Source organism: Vigna umbellata, chromosome 1, assembly GCF_029865625.1.
Source record: "Vigna umbellata cultivar VRB3 chromosome 1, Vumbellata_1.0, whole genome shotgun sequence".
Lineage (NCBI taxonomy): Eukaryota > Viridiplantae > Streptophyta > Magnoliopsida > Fabales > Fabaceae > Vigna > Vigna umbellata.
In genome coordinates, this window is record NC_142165.1 from 7,798,250 (window position 1) to 7,816,212 (window position 17,963).

The 17,963-nt window shown below is 29.4% G+C and overlaps 3 protein-coding genes and 2 non-coding genes across 6 annotated transcripts; all 5 read left to right on the forward strand.

Moving 5' to 3' along the window:
- The first annotated feature begins 1,371 nt into the window (after positions 1–1,371).
- Positions 1,372–2,964, forward strand: LOC124829502 (16 kDa phloem protein 1-like). The gene is made up of 5 exons (XM_047303027.2): positions 1,372–1,511; positions 1,737–1,802; positions 2,284–2,419; positions 2,544–2,679; positions 2,773–2,964. The coding sequence occupies exons 1-5, from the start codon at positions 1,445–1,447 to the stop codon at positions 2,836–2,838; spliced, it is 471 nt and encodes a 156-aa protein (XP_047158983.1). The 5' UTR covers positions 1,372–1,444; the 3' UTR covers positions 2,839–2,964.
- Positions 2,965–11,089: 8,125 nt separating this feature from the next.
- LOC124829486 (16 kDa phloem protein 1-like) lies at positions 11,090–12,713 on the forward strand. Its single transcript, XM_047303008.2, has 5 exons — positions 11,090–11,310; positions 11,483–11,548; positions 11,828–11,963; positions 12,066–12,201; positions 12,559–12,713. The coding sequence occupies exons 1-5, from the start codon at positions 11,244–11,246 to the stop codon at positions 12,634–12,636; spliced, it is 483 nt and encodes a 160-aa protein (XP_047158964.2). The 5' UTR covers positions 11,090–11,243; the 3' UTR covers positions 12,637–12,713.
- Positions 12,714–12,895: 182 nt separating this feature from the next.
- On the forward strand, positions 12,896–12,967 carry TRNAK-UUU (transfer RNA lysine (anticodon UUU)). The gene has a single exon. It is a non-coding gene; the product is annotated as a tRNA-Lys (tRNA).
- A 254-nt stretch (positions 12,968–13,221) lies between these two features.
- On the forward strand, positions 13,222–16,725 carry LOC124829496 (ternary complex factor MIP1 leucine-zipper protein (Protein of unknown function, DUF547)). 2 transcript variants are annotated; one of them, XM_088093107.1, is made up of 9 exons: positions 13,222–13,556; positions 13,638–13,754; positions 13,870–14,191; positions 14,392–14,797; positions 14,893–14,992; positions 15,098–15,157; positions 15,295–15,378; positions 15,760–15,877; positions 15,966–16,158. In XM_088093107.1, exons 1-9 carry the CDS (start codon positions 13,395–13,397, stop codon positions 16,013–16,015), a joined length of 1,419 nt encoding a protein of 472 aa, XP_087949233.1. In that variant the 5' UTR covers positions 13,222–13,394; the 3' UTR covers positions 16,016–16,158. The 2 variants fall into 2 exon arrangements, with proteins under 2 accessions (XP_087949233.1, XP_047158977.2); XM_047303021.2 differs by having other exon boundaries at positions 13,225–13,556; positions 15,770–15,877; positions 15,966–16,725.
- Positions 16,726–17,002: 277 nt separating this feature from the next.
- TRNAK-UUU (transfer RNA lysine (anticodon UUU)) lies at positions 17,003–17,074 on the forward strand. Its single transcript has one exon. It is a non-coding gene; the product is annotated as a tRNA-Lys (tRNA).
- Positions 17,075–17,963: the final 889 nt, after the last annotated feature.

The window sequence follows — 17,963 nt, forward strand, 5'->3', positions numbered from 1 at the left end:
TTATATATTACTCTTAAAATCAGACGGTCCAATCTAATGTATACATCTGTTCCGCTTCAATTTCCTTTAAATCTCTCTCTCACAACTTACAGATAGAAAAATGTCTAACTTAAATATTTTTCAAGTATTTTAATTATAATAAGAATCCAATATAATATACAACCATATATAGTAATATAATGTTGTAAACAATCATAATATTAGTATACTTATAATTAATAACAAATACAGCCACAAGTATCAGAATAATAGGATCAATTTAATATATATACAATATAAACTTTTAAAGATTTATATGATAATTTATATATCCAAACCTCAAAAATAAGTGTCATAATCTTAAATTAGTTTGTTAAAGAGAGAACAAAATTCAAATTCCTTTTGTATCATAATGATTAATTAGATCAAGGTTTAACATTTTTTTAAATGATTTAATATTTTAAGCAAAAATATGAAAACATTTTATAACGTTACCTTAACATGTTATTTTTTTTTAAAAAAAAAGTATCTTTAAAATATATATTTTAACGTATAAAGACTGTAATATATTATTACAAAATTACATATATTAATTTACTTTATGCTATATAACACATTCTAGAAAAAATAATCAAGAAGTTTGAAGTAAAATCCTAGTTGTTTGATCGATGTATTCCAAAATAGACCAGTAGACATTTCATAGTGACTGGTTGAACTGGTCATCAAATCTTATATGACAAAGACAAAGACAAATAACATAATGACACCATACAATATTAAAGCTTTGTCAGCACTCAAGTTCAAACCGATTCTACCCTAAGAAAAAGACTCGTCTTCAAAAGAGTTTGCTACAGCAACGTTTAGTTCTTCAATAAACTTAACATTAATTTTCATCAATACTAGATTAACATATATAGGACATTTTCTAATTCACCCAATTCTAAAATTATAAGTTATTAATTTTTAATTTGTTACGGGAGGTTACTAATGTGAGTTCTTTAAGCATGGAAGCACATGGCAGCCCTTCTAGACCCTCCTCCACCCAATAAAAAGTAGCAGCCATATGATGAGTAATAAAGTAAAAATCTTACTGAGTCATTTAGTTACGCTATTGATTATGAATAGTTTTCATAGAAAATAGCAAATAATACCTAGTTGTCCTTTTCAACAATTTACTAAGGTCAAATGACATTAAATTATTTGCGTAGGTTTTTGGAAATTGGGAGACCAGACCAAGCTTGAGGTGCATGCGCGTACGGTCTTATTCTGTTCATACTTTGATTTTTTGTACAATGCCAAAGTCTTGGTCATCCCATTAAATGCATAGTCACACTTAGAACCCTATATAAGCAAACACAAGGCTACCATTTTTTCCAACTTCAACGCTCATAAACCTAAAACAGATCAAGCACGTCTATTGTAAGAATTTGGTGAATCAGAATCTTCATTCTTCAGGAACACAGACATGGCAATCGGTTTCATCGAGGTGCAACTTGTGAAAGCAAAAGGCCTACGTAACACCGATATCTTTGGTATTATTATTAACTACTGCATTGCCTTTGCCTTGTTTTGTTTTCAGAAACCACAATGTTTTTCTGAATTTTCCTCTTCTCTTGGTTTAAAAACTGAAGTGTGTGCATTTTTCAGTTTTTTAAAGAGTTTTATAAGTAAACGATTATATACATGATAAAGCTGAATGAAAGATGGTATTTGTAATATGCTCAAATGGGTTGTTTATTGTTTTATTTTGCTCATAGGTAAAATGGATCCCTATGCTCTGATACAATACAAAGGCCAAGAGAAAAGAAGTAAAGTCGCTTATGGTACGTTTCTGTACATATTCAATTCTTTATATCTTTTTCTTCCATTTACAAGAAACTTAGATATATATATATATATATATATGAATTTAAGGACGGTTAAGTAATAGATTTAAAGTGTAATTCAATCTCCTAAAATTATTTTTGTAAAGTGAAGTTTACCAAATATATATTTTAAATTAATTTTATTTTTATTTAATGTCAAACTTTAAATACACTCCTTTTACGTATTAGGATAGAGAGTAATTATTGATTCTGATATTATATTAAAAAGTAAACTTTAACATAATTAAACTCCAAAAAACCTATAAGTTGAAATTTGTATATACTTTTATACTTTAAATTAATTTTATCTTTAATCTATACGAGATTTTCAACCATTATAAATAAGTATTTAAACTTCGTTTTCATTTAGACCTTATGTACCCAAATTTATGGATTTTAAGTTTTTGTTGAACATAGTTTTGAATGGTGTTTTATGCAGGGCAGGGAAAGAATCCGGTATGGAATGAACGGTTTATCTTCAAAGTAGAGTATCCTGGATCAAACGATCAACACAAGGTCATCTTCAAAATTATGGACAAAGATTTATTTAAAGACGACTTTGTTGGAGAAGCCATGTAAGACTTCAATGTGACTCTGCATTATAAATTTCATGTTTATAATCTTAACTAAGTGTAACTTTTTGTCTAAGTTACGTTGATGATTTAAAAAGAGAGTTAATTTGATGTTTTGTATATGTAGAATCCATGTGGGGGATTTATTGGCCCAAGGAGTAGAGAATGGAGGAGCTAAGCTACAAACTCTAAAGTATAGAGTGGTTCGTGCAGACAAGTCTTATTGTGGAGAAATTGATGTTGGTGTTACTTTTACTCCCAAGGTATTCTTAATAAATTTCATTATCTACTTAGTTATAAATTATAATCCACCCATTGATTAATTAAATTTATGTTTGGTTCGTGCATTCGTGTAGGTGGAAGACAAATTTGCTGAAGAACAGATAGGAGGATGGAAAGAAAGTGATAACTATTTAGCTTAGCATATATAAATTGGAAGTAATCGTGTATCTAACATTTTCAATTCCATGTTATTTCATTTTTTAATTCTTTCTAGCAAGACGCATTAATTAACAAATAAGTGTATTATCAACTTAATTTAATTCTTATTGTTCCATGTTTATTCTTATCATTGTCATTATCCGAAATTCCAATGCTCAAATCACTCTTTTGTTACAAGATAATTCATCATTTGTTAACCTATTTTATGTAAAGACTATATTATGTTAACAACTTTTTTTAACAATTTTTTGACAATAGATTATGTGTCACTATTTTATTAATTCATATATTTGAAACGAACCAATCATAAACTACCTGCTGTTGTAAAAAAATTATCAAAATTTTTTTTTCCTTTAATGGAGGTACTCTACTTTTTACTACAAGATATAGTTATTAACATCAATATACTACTTATTAAATGTTTTGGTCAAGAGTTTGGAATTCTATACCTAAGAAAAAAAAAATGGGAAAGGATAAAAGTTTGACTCAAAACTAAAAGTGCTTTAAGAAAAAAAAAATCCAATCAAGCCTTGGTTTTGCTTTTTTTATTTATAAGTATTTTCGTTACAAAATCATATATTCTTTAAGATACAGAGATAATAAAATATAAACAAAAGTCATCTTTTACTTAAAAAAATCCCCCTTAAATTATAGTATATATATTAATTAAATCAAAGCATATAATATTTGAATCCTTTTTCGTATTTGGCTAGTCTTGAGACATGTCACTTTTCTTTGCCGTTATTATTCGTTATATTTTCTTCCATGTCCTTGAATACTGAGAATATCAATTAATTTATATTTTAAAAGGATTATAGTTTAAACGGAGTACTTATTTGCCAAAGTAAACCAAGCAGCACGTTTGTTAATAAACTAACTACGATTGTTCATCTAGTTTTAAATATGCATTGTTAGAATAAATTTTGAGGGATACATGATCTAATCAATAATTTTTAAAATGTAATTCAAAAGTGTATGATAGGCTCTGACTCTGATACCATATTAAAAAATAAGTTTTTAAACTTGATTCAACTCAACCTACAAAATCAGCTTGTAATTTAGTTTTATATATTATAATTTAACTTTACAACATTTTAAAGTAATATTAAAATATATTATAAAATACCCATACTAATCGCACATCACATTCAGCGTTTAACATTCAACTCACAACACAATTCAAAATGTAAATTCAAATTATCCTACACATACCTTGGTGATACAACTTTCAAATAACTAATCTTAAGCTGATATAAAATTCTGGATAATCACAATGTGACTTATTATTAAAAAATCTTGAATACACCTAATACACTTTGAATTGGATCGGTTTTAAATATAGAGACAAAAAGTTAATTTATTCCATATTTTTCAATTTTTGATTTCACAACAACCGAAGTTGTTGTATATTAGAGTAAATAAAAATATAACACTAATAATAATGAAAATTTAATAATAATAATAATGATTATTTAGTTTTGGTCTCAAGTTAAGGAGTTTTAAAAATTAGAAGCATATTTTTTGACAACATTTTGTCATGTTCATTATTATCGTGATAATATACTCTAAACTCAATAAAAAAAATAACACACGTATTATATCAAAATTTTGTAAAAAAAAATCTATGCTATTATATCATTGCTCTGACATTGTTTTATTATATCAACTCTGGTGTTGTTCATGTGTGTGTGCTGCATATTACTAGTATTAATAAATTTATTAGCCTGTTTTTCTTTGCTTTAAAGTTAATGAGTGTTACTTGTTGGGTTGTTTTGTGTTTTAGCCCGTTGTTTAGGTGTGTTTAAAGATACCATTTCTGATGCAAATGGTGTAGGGTGTTTTTTTAAAAAGGGTTAAAGCACTATAAATGCTTTTACTAATATTTATTTATTTATTGTCAATAAAAAATTTAAAAAACATTTGTGTGACATTTGAGAGTAATTGAAACCTATTACAAGACCATGAGGTATCTTAGTCAAGTCCACTATTTTCTAAAAACCTATTTGTCTTGAAACCTACTTGTTACACACGTTTCTGTCACCAACAAGAAGCTTCCATAAGACAAAACAAAGACCAACTCTACATTTTTAGTCTTTAATGCCAAGTGACATTAATTATTTACTTAAGTTTTGGAAATATGGGATGACCGCATGTGGTCTTATTCATACTTTGATTTTACCTTTTGGTGAATATTCGTTCTTTGATTTTGTACAATGCCAACTTGTCAAGTCCTGCTCTAATAACTGCTCATGCAGCCATGCTAGGGATAAAAAACCACAAAATGACCAATCTTTCCAACTTTTATATTCATAAACCTAAAACAAATACTTCTGAAATCTTCACTCTCCAAGGATAAAGACAACATGACGACAATTGGTTTGATGGAGGAGAAGCATTTGAAAGCACAAGCTATGAGAGTAACATTGATATCTTTATTATACAGTTGAAAGTTACGTGTCGGCTAGATAAGACCAATTTAGAATATATATTGAAGTTGAGTTAAATGTAAAGTACATTTCTTAACAAGTACATGTTTAATTCAACTTATTTATAAAAAAAACACTTGTCTAATTTTTCGGTGTTCTAAGAAATTTTTTTCAAAAGAAATGTGGTTAAACTTATTATTAGCAATGGGTACTACTAGGAGTTTTTGTGTTCTTCCACCTAAATCTAATGAAAACATGACATATGTAATAATTTCAAATAATGTTAGTTGATAGCCAAATCATATCTAAACAATTATAACTATATAGTGTGGACCCCTATTCGACCTAACATCGATTAGTCAATCTTTATCAGTCAATCTTTATCGGTGGTGGCTTCACTCTCTCACACCTTCATCCACCTCTCCATCTCCATCTCCAATGACCACTAGTCAAACTAGATTGAACTCATGTTCCATTGATGTTATTTTTCTTTGATGAATCCTCCTTAAAAATATTTATCAACTTTCTGTGTCCCTGTAAATTATATAATGAACTAGTAACCCAAAAATAAATAATAACATTTTTTCTTTTTCTATAATCTAAATCTAAAATAAATTAGTAACTCACCTTATCAATATTATTTCATTGTTTAATTCTTTTAGCATGTATACAAGAAAAATAAATGTATTAAAAAGTTACTAACAAATTAGTTTGTATTAGTGTCACTATCTCATATCATAATTCTCAATTTGTAATCGAAACTACAACTTTTATTTATTTTAAACAATTCAAAAATAAGAAAATTATCTAAAATTTTAAATCAAAGTATATATGACTTCCTCATATGGTTTTATTTCAATTAGATTCAAATACATGTAAAAGAAAAATCTTTTTTCCTAAACAAACCTAAAACTTCTCACTTTCGTGCATCCATATCAACATCTATAACAACATCTGCTCCCGTATATATATTGATACATATACGATCATGGCAGGTAAAAATCACATCCACAATATGCAAGACTGAGCTAACAAAAACATATTCACAATTATACTACTTCTTCATAAGATCATAAAATAAATGTCATAACTGGCCATTATATTACACAAAGTATAAACTTAATAACAAATTCAATTAGTTATCTAGAAATTCAGAACATAGTTACATGACTTTCACAATTCATACAATCAAACATTTAAACTTCAAGATTTCTCATAATTTCATTCATATCCTAAATAATTATAGACACAATCTTAGATACAAACTTATTCATATCTCAAATAATCATAGACATAATTGTAAACACAAACTCATTCATATTCCAAATAATTATAGACACAATCATTAACACAAACTCATTCATATCCCAATTAATCATAGACACAATCTTAGATACAAACTCATTCATATATCAAATAATCATAGACACAATCAAAACACAAACTCATTCATATTCCAAATAATCATAGACACAAACTCATTCATATCCCAATTAATCATAGACACAATCTTAGATACAAACTCATTCATATATCAAATAATCATAGACACAAACTCATTCATATCCCAATTAATCATAGACACAATCTTAGATACAAACTCATTCATATATCAAATAATCATAGACACAATCAAAACACAAACTCATTCATATTCCAAATAATCATAGACACAAACTCATTCATATCCCAATTAATCATAGACACAACCATAGGCACAAGCTCATTCATATATCAATTAATCATAGACACAAACTCATTCATATCCCAATTAATCATAGACATAACCTTCAGAAAAATGATGTATAAACTAGTAACAAGAGATCGTTAACCTACCATTTATAAATTTCTTATGAACCTATAATTCATAACCAAAATATATATAGATTGCATCCAATCACAATTACTTCTACACCCAAAAGACATAACCAAAATATATATGGACCGCACCTGATCCACATTGAAATTACTTTTGCACCTAGAAGTTTAACCAAAATATATATGGATCGCACCCGATCCACATTAAATAGTAAGGTGAATTCAAATCCCATTAAGAGTGGTTATTACCAACCCTCTAAACATGAACCTTCCTCGACTCACCAATCAAGATAATCTCAAACACACCTATATTATCATTCATACATCACACTATGATTCTACATACAGTAGTTTTTTCCTTAAGAAAATACAATTTCAAAGTTTAGAGCTACATAAAAAACTTAAGATCATATTTTACACATTCATCAATTCAACAATCGATATAATATACTTGAGCTACATCCAAACTAACCACATATCATTTAATTCAATAGAAACATTTATCATACCTCATTTGTTTTCTATTAATTACATCAAAAAGATAAAAGAATATTTCTTTCACCATAAAACTCCAAAAATTATATTCTTACATTGAAATAAAGATAATTGACTCTAGAATGGAATTCAAAAAGAATCAACTTTATTGTGTTACCATGAAAAATGTTATGTACCAAACAAGCAACAAAGGTCAAAGTTATTAGTAACCTACACCAAGGAATTCTTAGGTGAAAAACTGCTCTCAGTACAAACTTTCAATCAAATATCTAAATGATCAAAATAAAGAATCATGTGTATAAGACCAATTGTCAAAAGTTTTGCTCGATCCGACAGTTAACGAAATGAGAATCCTACTTTTCGTGATATAACTCAGGACTGAAAATAGTGTGAGTGAGAATATTGGTTCTTGGACAAGAATTGTCTTGCTTGAGTGAGAATATTGGTTCTTGGACAATAATTGTCTTGTTTGAGTGAGAATTTACTTGCTTGAGAGAGAATTTGAAAAAATTGGGTTAAGTTGTAGTAGTATTCTTACTTAAGTGAAAATTTGACAGAAATTGAATTAAGTTGCGTGGTATTCTCGTTTAAGCAAAAATTTGCTTGCTTAAACGAGATTGTTAGAAACACACCAAAATTATAATCATATATCAATTTCAACTTAAACTTTTATATATATATATATATATATATATATATATATATATATATATATAAAACTTAACTATAAAATAAAAAAAAATTCCAGATACCAATTTCACAATAGAAGAATATTGAGCTTAAAACAAAAATAATCAATAAAAGAAGAGTTCTGATTTTCCTTATAATTATTACTATCTCAAGTTTATCATCTTCACGATAGAACAAACATACATAGACAAAGATAAAGTAAACCATAAAACATATTATTTTCCTTTTTGAAAACTTGACATAAGATAACAATATAAGAAAAGTGAATGTTGAAAAATAAGAAAAATTTAAGTCATGAAAGTTTAAATTGAAGTTTATGGGTTTTAATATATATAATAAAAAAATATTTAATTGTGGATGAGATGGTCATGGAGCTTACAGAATTCATTTGAAACAATCACTAGCCATCATTACTGTTACAATCTAGTTACCAAAATGAGGTTTTTTAAAATACTTACCGGCATGAAGCTTTTTTTCTTAAAAAAGAATTAAAGAAAAGGACTTGAACATGTTACACCTACAACATTCTTTGAGAAGTGGAATTCATCTGTGTTCATTCTAGAAAAGAACTTGTACATTAAATTGACGTACGTAAAATTTAAACTGGTAAGGTAACACTTACCACATTCTATAAACTCATAGTACTTTTAGTTATATAAGTTACTTCTAGAATCATTGAAGAATGTGACTAAAAGTTTTGGAAATCTACGTTCCACTGTACCTTTTTGTTCAAAACCTCTACAGAGATTGCATTTGCAGACTGAGTTTGAAAAGAAAAAAAAGAGTTGAATTTTCAGACCTTATCGAGCATGATTCCAACCAATAGTTTCCAACACAATTAATTGTTTTCATACTATTTAAGCTCAAAGCAATGTTATGCGTTTTGAAGACAATTCAACCAAACTGAGTCAGAATGGACATTATACATTTGACCGTTGAATAATAAATCCAACAAAAAAGGAACTCATTTTCTTCTACGCAAGAAAATACGTAGCAGCCTTTCCTCTCTCTTAAAAAATTACCACTTCATTTTTTATTGATTTTATTCATGATTTTTTTTATAGTAAAATTTAACTACTTGGTTTCAGTGGGATATTTGTTAAGAAGACGTAGCAGACAATTTGATAAAGTAATGCACACTATCAATTCATTTACAAGATTTTGTTAATAACACATTTAAGCCTAAAATATAGCTAATGATATCATTTCTGGAACACAACCATATCCTTTCAATATTTGGATAAAATCATATCTTCCGAATATTAAGAGAATAATTTTCTTTACAGAGTATTAAAAGATAATAATATTATTATGATATGACACAATTACAAAACTATTTTTGGATAGACGTGTAGACTAGAAGTTCTTCAGCCTCAATTGTCACGGCAGGAAAGACTGAATTTTGTATTATCTAAAGTTGTTTCCACTACATAATTAGTCAATTTTAATAAAATAATATGAGCTAAACTATCATATTCAAAAATACAGTAATATTATTAATATATTATATTTGGTTTTGTGTTTTTGGAATACGAATTTAGATTATTGACTGAGTTGTTTATATTATATATATAGTTAAAACTATACAAATTTTGATATTTAAAAATATATTATAAAATTTTTTACTGAATGCACATAAGGGGTAATATAAAATCTACACTCCAGAAATACACAAAAAATAATTATACCAACAAATCATGAATCAATTTATATGACAGGTTTTTAATATCATCTTCTAACACCAATAAAATCTTAAAATAATAAATTTATAAATATTTATATATTAATTAAATTTTTTATTTCTATTTAAGGTGATATTTTTTTTATAAAAATATTATTATTAGTACTGGTAAAAAAATAAAAAATAAAAAATAAAAAACAAGAAAAGGTTAATATCATGTTAAGTAAAAAGAAATAAACAAATTTAATAGAGTTGCGAAAATTATTAATTAATTTTAAGAAAATGTTAATTAACATTACAGAGACTAAAACAAAAACTAGTAACCATATCTTATTATAACATAATCATATCTAAAAATATCAATAACAAATTTATATCCTTTTAACTATAAGAAGACTAAGTCATGTAAGGAAAAACTAATATCAACGAGGTCTAATTAATTGAAAATGATTTTAAGTTGAATATTGTATGGTATATAGATAGAGCAAACAATTAACATTTGTAACCGTTTATCTATTATTTGGTCAACAATCAAGCAGATTAAATGTTGGATAATTGCTTAAGTTATTAATATTGGATCATAATTGGATCCACGTTCAAGATATTGTTATTGGACCAATGATTTGGACAAATAAACATATTAATAAGTTAATAACAGAATGATTAAAGATATTCATTAAAGATATTCATTAAAGATATTGATAACTGATTGCGGAGATTGTTTATGAGTAACAAATCGAATTTAGATGTAAGTTGTTTTATTGGACCTATACCAATTTAGGATCCAGGAAATAACTTATAAATAGAAGGCTAAGTCGCAAAGGTAAGGGTTGAACTAATTTTGAGTATTCACTTTCTATTGAATATTATCACTATCATCATACAAAGTGGCGTGAGAGCGTCTTTTGCAGGTATCTCGACAGCAAAATAGTGTGTCTCTTGGCCCTACACAGTTATATACGTAAACAAATATCATTCAATTTTTAGCTACTTGTTTATACACTAGTGTTAATTTAACAATTATTTGACTTAGGTTTTAGAAGGGGGAAGACCAAGTTGAGGTGCAGCGTGGTCTTATTCATACGTTGATTTTGTAGAACGTGTAAGTCTTGGTCCTATCAAATGCTCATGCTAAGGACCCAATATAAACATCTACACAGGCTTTCCACTTCTCCCAACTTTAACCCTACTCATAAGCCGAAACAGATACTTCTGATCAAAGCACCTTCCAAAAGTTTGCTGAATTAGAATCAGAATCTTCAGAGACTCAGATAACATGGCAATTGGTTTCATGCAGGTGCATCTTGTCAAAGCAAAGGGTCTGCACAACTCTGATATCATAGGTATCTAACAACTCACTTTGCTTTATATTTTTGTTGTAAAACTCTTTTTCTTTTCTTTAAAACTCAAATGAATGGATAAAAAGTTTGTATTACATGTTTAAATCAGTAGCTTATAAAATAGTTTTAACAAGGTTTTCTGTTGTACTGTTTACTCATTTACTTTTGTTGATAGGTGAAATGGACCCCTATGTTCTGATACAATACAAAGACCAAGAACAAAGGAGCAGTGTTGCCATTGGTATGTTCTGCTGTAACCACGTCAATATTTTTAATCTCCCTTAAGACAATCTACCTTCTTTTTCCCTGCTTTTGTTATATTTTAATACAGATAGATACCTTTCAAACAGTGCATAAGATATTTCTGGTGAAATCATTACTTAAATACAGAGACCTTTCGATTATGAATGATTTAGTTAAATTGTTTTCTTTTGCATAACTAATTCATAATGATAAGAAATGTGATTACAGTTCTGTGAGGCTTATGGTTTTAACCTTTAATGGTGTGTTGTGCATGCAGGTCAGGGCAAAAATCCAGTATGGAATGAGAAATTCATGTTCAAAGTAGAATACCCTTTATCAAATCATCAACACAAGATCATCTTCAAAATTATGGACCAAGACTTATACACAGATGACTTTGTTGGAGAATCCATGTAAGACGTCATTATATATAATTCATTATTTTCTTAATACAAGTTTTTATATATAATTGTAACTTAGGCTCACTTTTAAGACAAATTTGTTTTATCATGTAGAATCCATGTAGGAGATTTATTGGCTCAAGGAGTGGACGATAGAGAAGCTAAACTACAGACTCTCAAATATAGAGTGGTTCGTGCAAACAAATCTTACTGTGGTGAAATTGATGTTGGTGTTACTTTCACCCTACAGGTATTTTTCACATTTTTCTCAAGTGTAAATGTATGTTACCACTGTAACATTTTTACAACTATGTAAACAAAATTTACCTTCATGTTATTCATATACAGTAACATGTTATAATCCACAAATACTTATTTAAATGTTAAGGTGTTTGAGTATAAATAGTTTTCAATTGATCCTTTGTTTCACATTTATTACAAACCAGAAAGTTTAAGACTTTATAAACCTATTTTAAGATTTTAGGTTAAAAGTAGTATTAACTCTATCAAATCTCATCTTTGTTACGTCTAATCTTCTATTCGAAAAACCTATCAAAACTTATGTTTTCTAACTGGTTGGTTTTGATCTTTGTTGAAACTCATGCAGGTGGCAGACCATTATGCAGAACGTGACCACTATCTACCACAGATTACCAAGGATATAGGATGTAAAAAATCTAAGTAGATGTTTTGGATTGTAGTTGCACTGTGTAATAGATTCAATCATTTATTTTCCATTGCACATTATATTTCATTTTTTAATTCTTTTAGCAAGATACATTTAATAAATTGTTGTTCTATCAAATCAGTTTGTACTATTCCTCTAATTTATGTTAATTAAATGGTTTTCATTATTCCAGATCTCAGTATTAGCTAGTTTAAATACAAGTCATATAAATCCTATTTAAATATTTAATTTATCAAATCATTATTAATAACAAGTAGCCGTCTTAGCTCAGTGGTAGAGCGCGTGGCTTTTAACCACGTGGTCGTGGGTTCGATCCCCACAGACGGCGTTTTAAGTTGAAATTTTGATTCTTTTTACCAATTTTTTTGTTGTATTGTAAAAGCTTGTTGTTGATTCGTTTATGTGCTTCACGGTACAACCACTTCATTCATGGACTTCACGTCACCACCACCACCATATTCACACCTTCAGTAATGAAAATTCCAGTTCCAACATTCATGAGATGATCATGAATGTTCCAACATTCAAACCCAAGACACATTCTCCACCGTCCCAATCCACCGCACATTCTCACTATAAATTTACCACTTCCACTTTTGATGTTTGTTTTTCACTCTTTTAATTTAAGGGTCTTCATCATCGTATCATGTTCAACCCCCTCTAATTTTGTAGCTAACTATACTCTTTAATGTCACCCACTAACAACCAGTTTCTGTATTAATAATATACATCACTACCTTTGCTCCCCTTTATATATGAACTTCTTCACTGCTTCCAACTTCCCCACACCAAAAATATATACTTTTTTACCTAAATGTCAAAGAGCTCCTTCGGATTCACATAAAGCTATGAAATTTGAAGACTATCTCATGGAGAAAAGCCAAGAGCCTCACAATAGACATGGCCTTGAGAAAGAGGTGAGTGAGAGTACATAGCTCAGGATATGTTTGAATAATGTTTTCTGAGTATGATTTCCTTTATTTCGTATGTTGTCGTAGGTTGTTCAATTGCAAGCACAGTTGAAGTGTGAAGAGGCACTCAATAGGATCCTACGTTGTGCTCTTCATGGACCTGTTTTTTCTCTTCCACTCATTCCTCCATTGTTTCCACCTCAGGTATAGTAAAAACAAACACATAACATATATAGACAAATAGCATAAGGTATATATTTAATGTTCCTTTTTTTACATGGTATATTACATTGGACTGTTTTGGCTTAAGTGATTGCAGATTCGGGAGCTTCTTCAAGAATTGGCAAGGGTTGAGGAAGAGATCATCATGCTAGAAAGAAAAGTTCAGGAACTGAAACTTAGATTGTTCCAGGACAGGTACCAGAACATAGATTTGGAAATACAGCACAGGAGACAACAGCCTAAATTATATAAACAGTTCCGAGGATCTTCAAGGTATGGTTCAATGATAACCGAGCAGAGGTCAAGTTCTCTCGATTATGAAGTGATAAGTAAAGAAAGAAAGATAAGCAACAGAAGAGCCTCTCTAGGTTCTGCGTTGGATTTTCACAGCTTATTTTCCACACCAAGAAGGTCAACAGGTAAACATATAACACAATAGAAGAGCCTCTCTAAGATGCTTTCATGAGTGACTATAAAAATGCTCTTTGATTCCTATTTTCAGACATCCTTATATTGTATAAGTCTTTTAAACAAACAAGAACGCATTTGGCTGTTTTTTTTTTATTTTTATTTTTCTGTGGGCCAATTTTCACATTGTGGTTTGGATATTTGTCGACAGAATATGAAGTGCCAAGAAGGAGTAGTGGTAAGATAGCAAGAGAGTACCCTATCCTTATAGAAGATGCCATTGAAAAACCAAATGAAATGTCAGAGGAACTGCTCAAGTGTCTCATAGGCATTTTTCTGGAATTAAACAAAGCATCATTGGACAGAGAAGAATCAGAAACTGTCCCTAGACTCACTCTTCCATGCATGAAGCCCACTGGCTTGATAGCAAAGACCTCATCAAACAACAAGGCACCTTCAAATAGCAATGTCTCAAGTCTTGATCCTTATGGCATAACATCAGATTTGGATTGCACAGCAAGAGATGTAGGACCTTACAAAGACTTCATTCAGATCACAAGGAGCTCATTGGACATAGACCGCTTTTCACAATGCCTACCAGCATTCAGGAAATTGAGGTTGATTTTGAAGTGTTTAAACATTGCCCACATGTTATAGTGTTATTCTACCTTCTCTGCCCATTTCTTCTTATCATCTATGTCCTCTTTTGTAGGGTGTTGATGCATAAGCTATGTGATGTGGATTTAAGTTTCTTGACCTACAAGCAGAAGTTGGCCTTCTGGATCAACATCTACAATGCCTGCATAATGAATGTACTGTAAGGCATTTCATTTCAATCAAGTCTTCATTGACATCATCTTATCAAACATCTCTTCGTGGTAAATCTCAGGAACCTTTGTGTTTCGGTCTAATTACAGGCATTTCTAGATCATGGCCTCCCTTCTACTCAGGAGAAACTGTTGTCTCTTATGAATAAGGTATATATGTCAATGTCAGTGAAAAGTCTACATTAACAACTGAACAATGTTTTTGATTTTCTGAGTTATGAAGCATGAACAGATATTTTCTCTTAGCGACTTTGTTAATTTAACTACGCAGCAACGTGTTGACACAGGCTGCAATGAATGTTGGCGGGATTGTACTGAACGCTCTTGCTATCGAACACTTTATTCTTCGGCACCCATCTGAATCAAAACATGTATGGTATATATACAAATACATTTTTTTTTATGCAACAATAACTTCTCAAATGCCTGCACTAGCCTTCTTTTTACTTTATTTTCTTTTCTAAGGCAGAAAGCTACCATGCAAATGCATTGTCTGTGTTTCCCTCTTTGCATGTGGAATCCGATTATTCCAAAACGAACAACTTACTATAGAGAATAAAAAAAGTAATCTGGGTCTCTGATTGGAAACTCAAACATTGATATTTCGTGTACTCATAAAACAGATGATGAACATTTGATTTCTTTTTCATCAATGACAAAGATTACTTATTTTATTCTTACTCCTTTTAGATGAGTAAAATTGTTGCATGTGACGTGTATAGATGTTCTTTAACACCCAACTAACTATATAGTTCACAAAAGGGTGCTGTGGACGAAAAGGAAGTGCTATTACGACATGCTTATGGTCTAGGATATCCAGAACCCAATGTCACCTTTGGTCTTTGTCGAGGCACCTGGTCCTCACCGGCAGTAAGTGTATTTAACAACCTTTGTTGAATCACATTGACAAAGACTTTTGTCTGATAAAGATATGTTACATATGTGGTGTTTGTTGCAGTTAAGGGTGTACACATCAGACGAAGTTGTGAACCAATTGGGGAGGGCTAAAGTGGAATACTTGGAAGCTTCAGTGGGTATCACAAACAAGAGAAAGATAGTTGTGCCAAAGCTTTTGGAGTGGCATATGCATGATTTTGCAGATGAAATGGAATCACTGTTAGAATGGATTTATAGCCAATTGCCACGCTCAGTTTCATTGAAGAGGGCCACCATGGAGAGCCTCATAAGAGAAACAAAACATCCTATGTCTAAGATGGTGGAAATTCAGCCATATGAATCTGAATTCCGCTATCTCCTTCCTATATAAATAAGAAAGTAAAAAGCCACACTTTTACCTTTTGTTTTCTGAAAAATTTTCAGTTAGTAGTGAAGTCTCTGTATGTTTGATTATATAGTTCAATTTACGTTTCGTTAATTAGCTTAAATTTATGAGCATTGCTATAAAGTGAGAAAGTTTTGACAAGAATTTTAACGAATTGAAAATCGATCAACTTAAGGAGAAGAGATCATAAAGGAGGGCAAGGAATGTGTGTGGAGTTGGAAGAAACGGCTAGCACAGAAAGAATTTCATGGTTCTGATTGTATTTGAAAAATAAAATAAATTGAGAGGCATTGTATTTCCGGAAGAATTGAGAAGGGATTAATTCTGTAATCCAACACAGATTACTATCACTACTTTTGGGTAATAAGATTTTTTTTTTTAAATTTTGTCATTGCTGTATTGAAGATTGACTTTGATAGTTAGGAAGTAATGTATCTTGTGGACTATACTCTTTTTGATTTTACCAAAATCTTATTCTGTTATGCAAATGGATGAGAAAAATTTAGATTTGCTCTTTGTTCTGTGCTGCTTAGGAAGGAAGTGAAGGATGTTTCTTTTGTTTTTGTGTTTGTTTTCTTAGTTCAAAGTTGCAACTTACTACTGATGGCGACTCTTTTTCTGGGATATATTTTGCTGCATACGAGGGAATATTTATTGGTTTATACAAAACTTATGATATAATTCATTTATTTAAAATGCTAACAGTAAACGAAGTCGTCTTAGCTCAGAGGTAGAGCATGTGGCTTTTAACCACGTGGTCGTAGGTTCGATCCCCACAGACGACAATAGGTACTTGTGGGTTTTTTATACTATTTTAATAGTTAAATTACTTGAATTATAAGGAAAATAAATAGCAGGCTTAAAACTTTAATTTTAACGGTAAAGGAAAATGAAGTATGTTTTTATAGTTAATGCTTATTAAATAGTGACATAATTCTTTTATTTAATATAATACAGTGTAGAGAACATTTTTTAGGTGACTTAAAGACACAAACTATGTAAACATTTTGGATAAAAACATAACTTGACATATCTTAGATGCATAAAATAAGTGAAATTTTACAGTATAAAATATTCTTATTTTTTTTAATTTCTTTTTGTCAAATGCAGCTTAGATCACAAAACTCAAATGAGACTATTATAAGCTTCCGAAAAAAAAAAAGAAGTCCGTTTATAGTGTTGAGTTTTGCCGATAAAGGATCAGAGGTTTACATGTTGCACTTTGAGGACGATTCCCCTGTACTAAAACTTCACCTACTTATTTGTTTGGATTGAAGACAGTAAAAAAGAAAAAAAAATTAATTAGATTAAAAAATATTGAATAAAAATGAATATATTTATTTATTATTAATATTTTTATTCTAATAATTTATCTTATCATAAGAAATATATATGAATATTAATAAAAAAGTTAATCAATTAGGGTAAATATCTATATTATATTTTTTACATGACCGATATATTAACGACATAATGATTATGTATTTACTTACCATGCAAATCCACTCAAAAGAAAATCTACGAATAAAGTTGAAAACTTCATTTTTCATCCTTGTAGGGTGATGATATTTGGATAAAAAAAAAATACTCACCTAACAACTGAAATCAATAATATTTTAATATATTTAGTTTATATTTTTACTTCTAATTTTAATATATATTATTGTATCATTA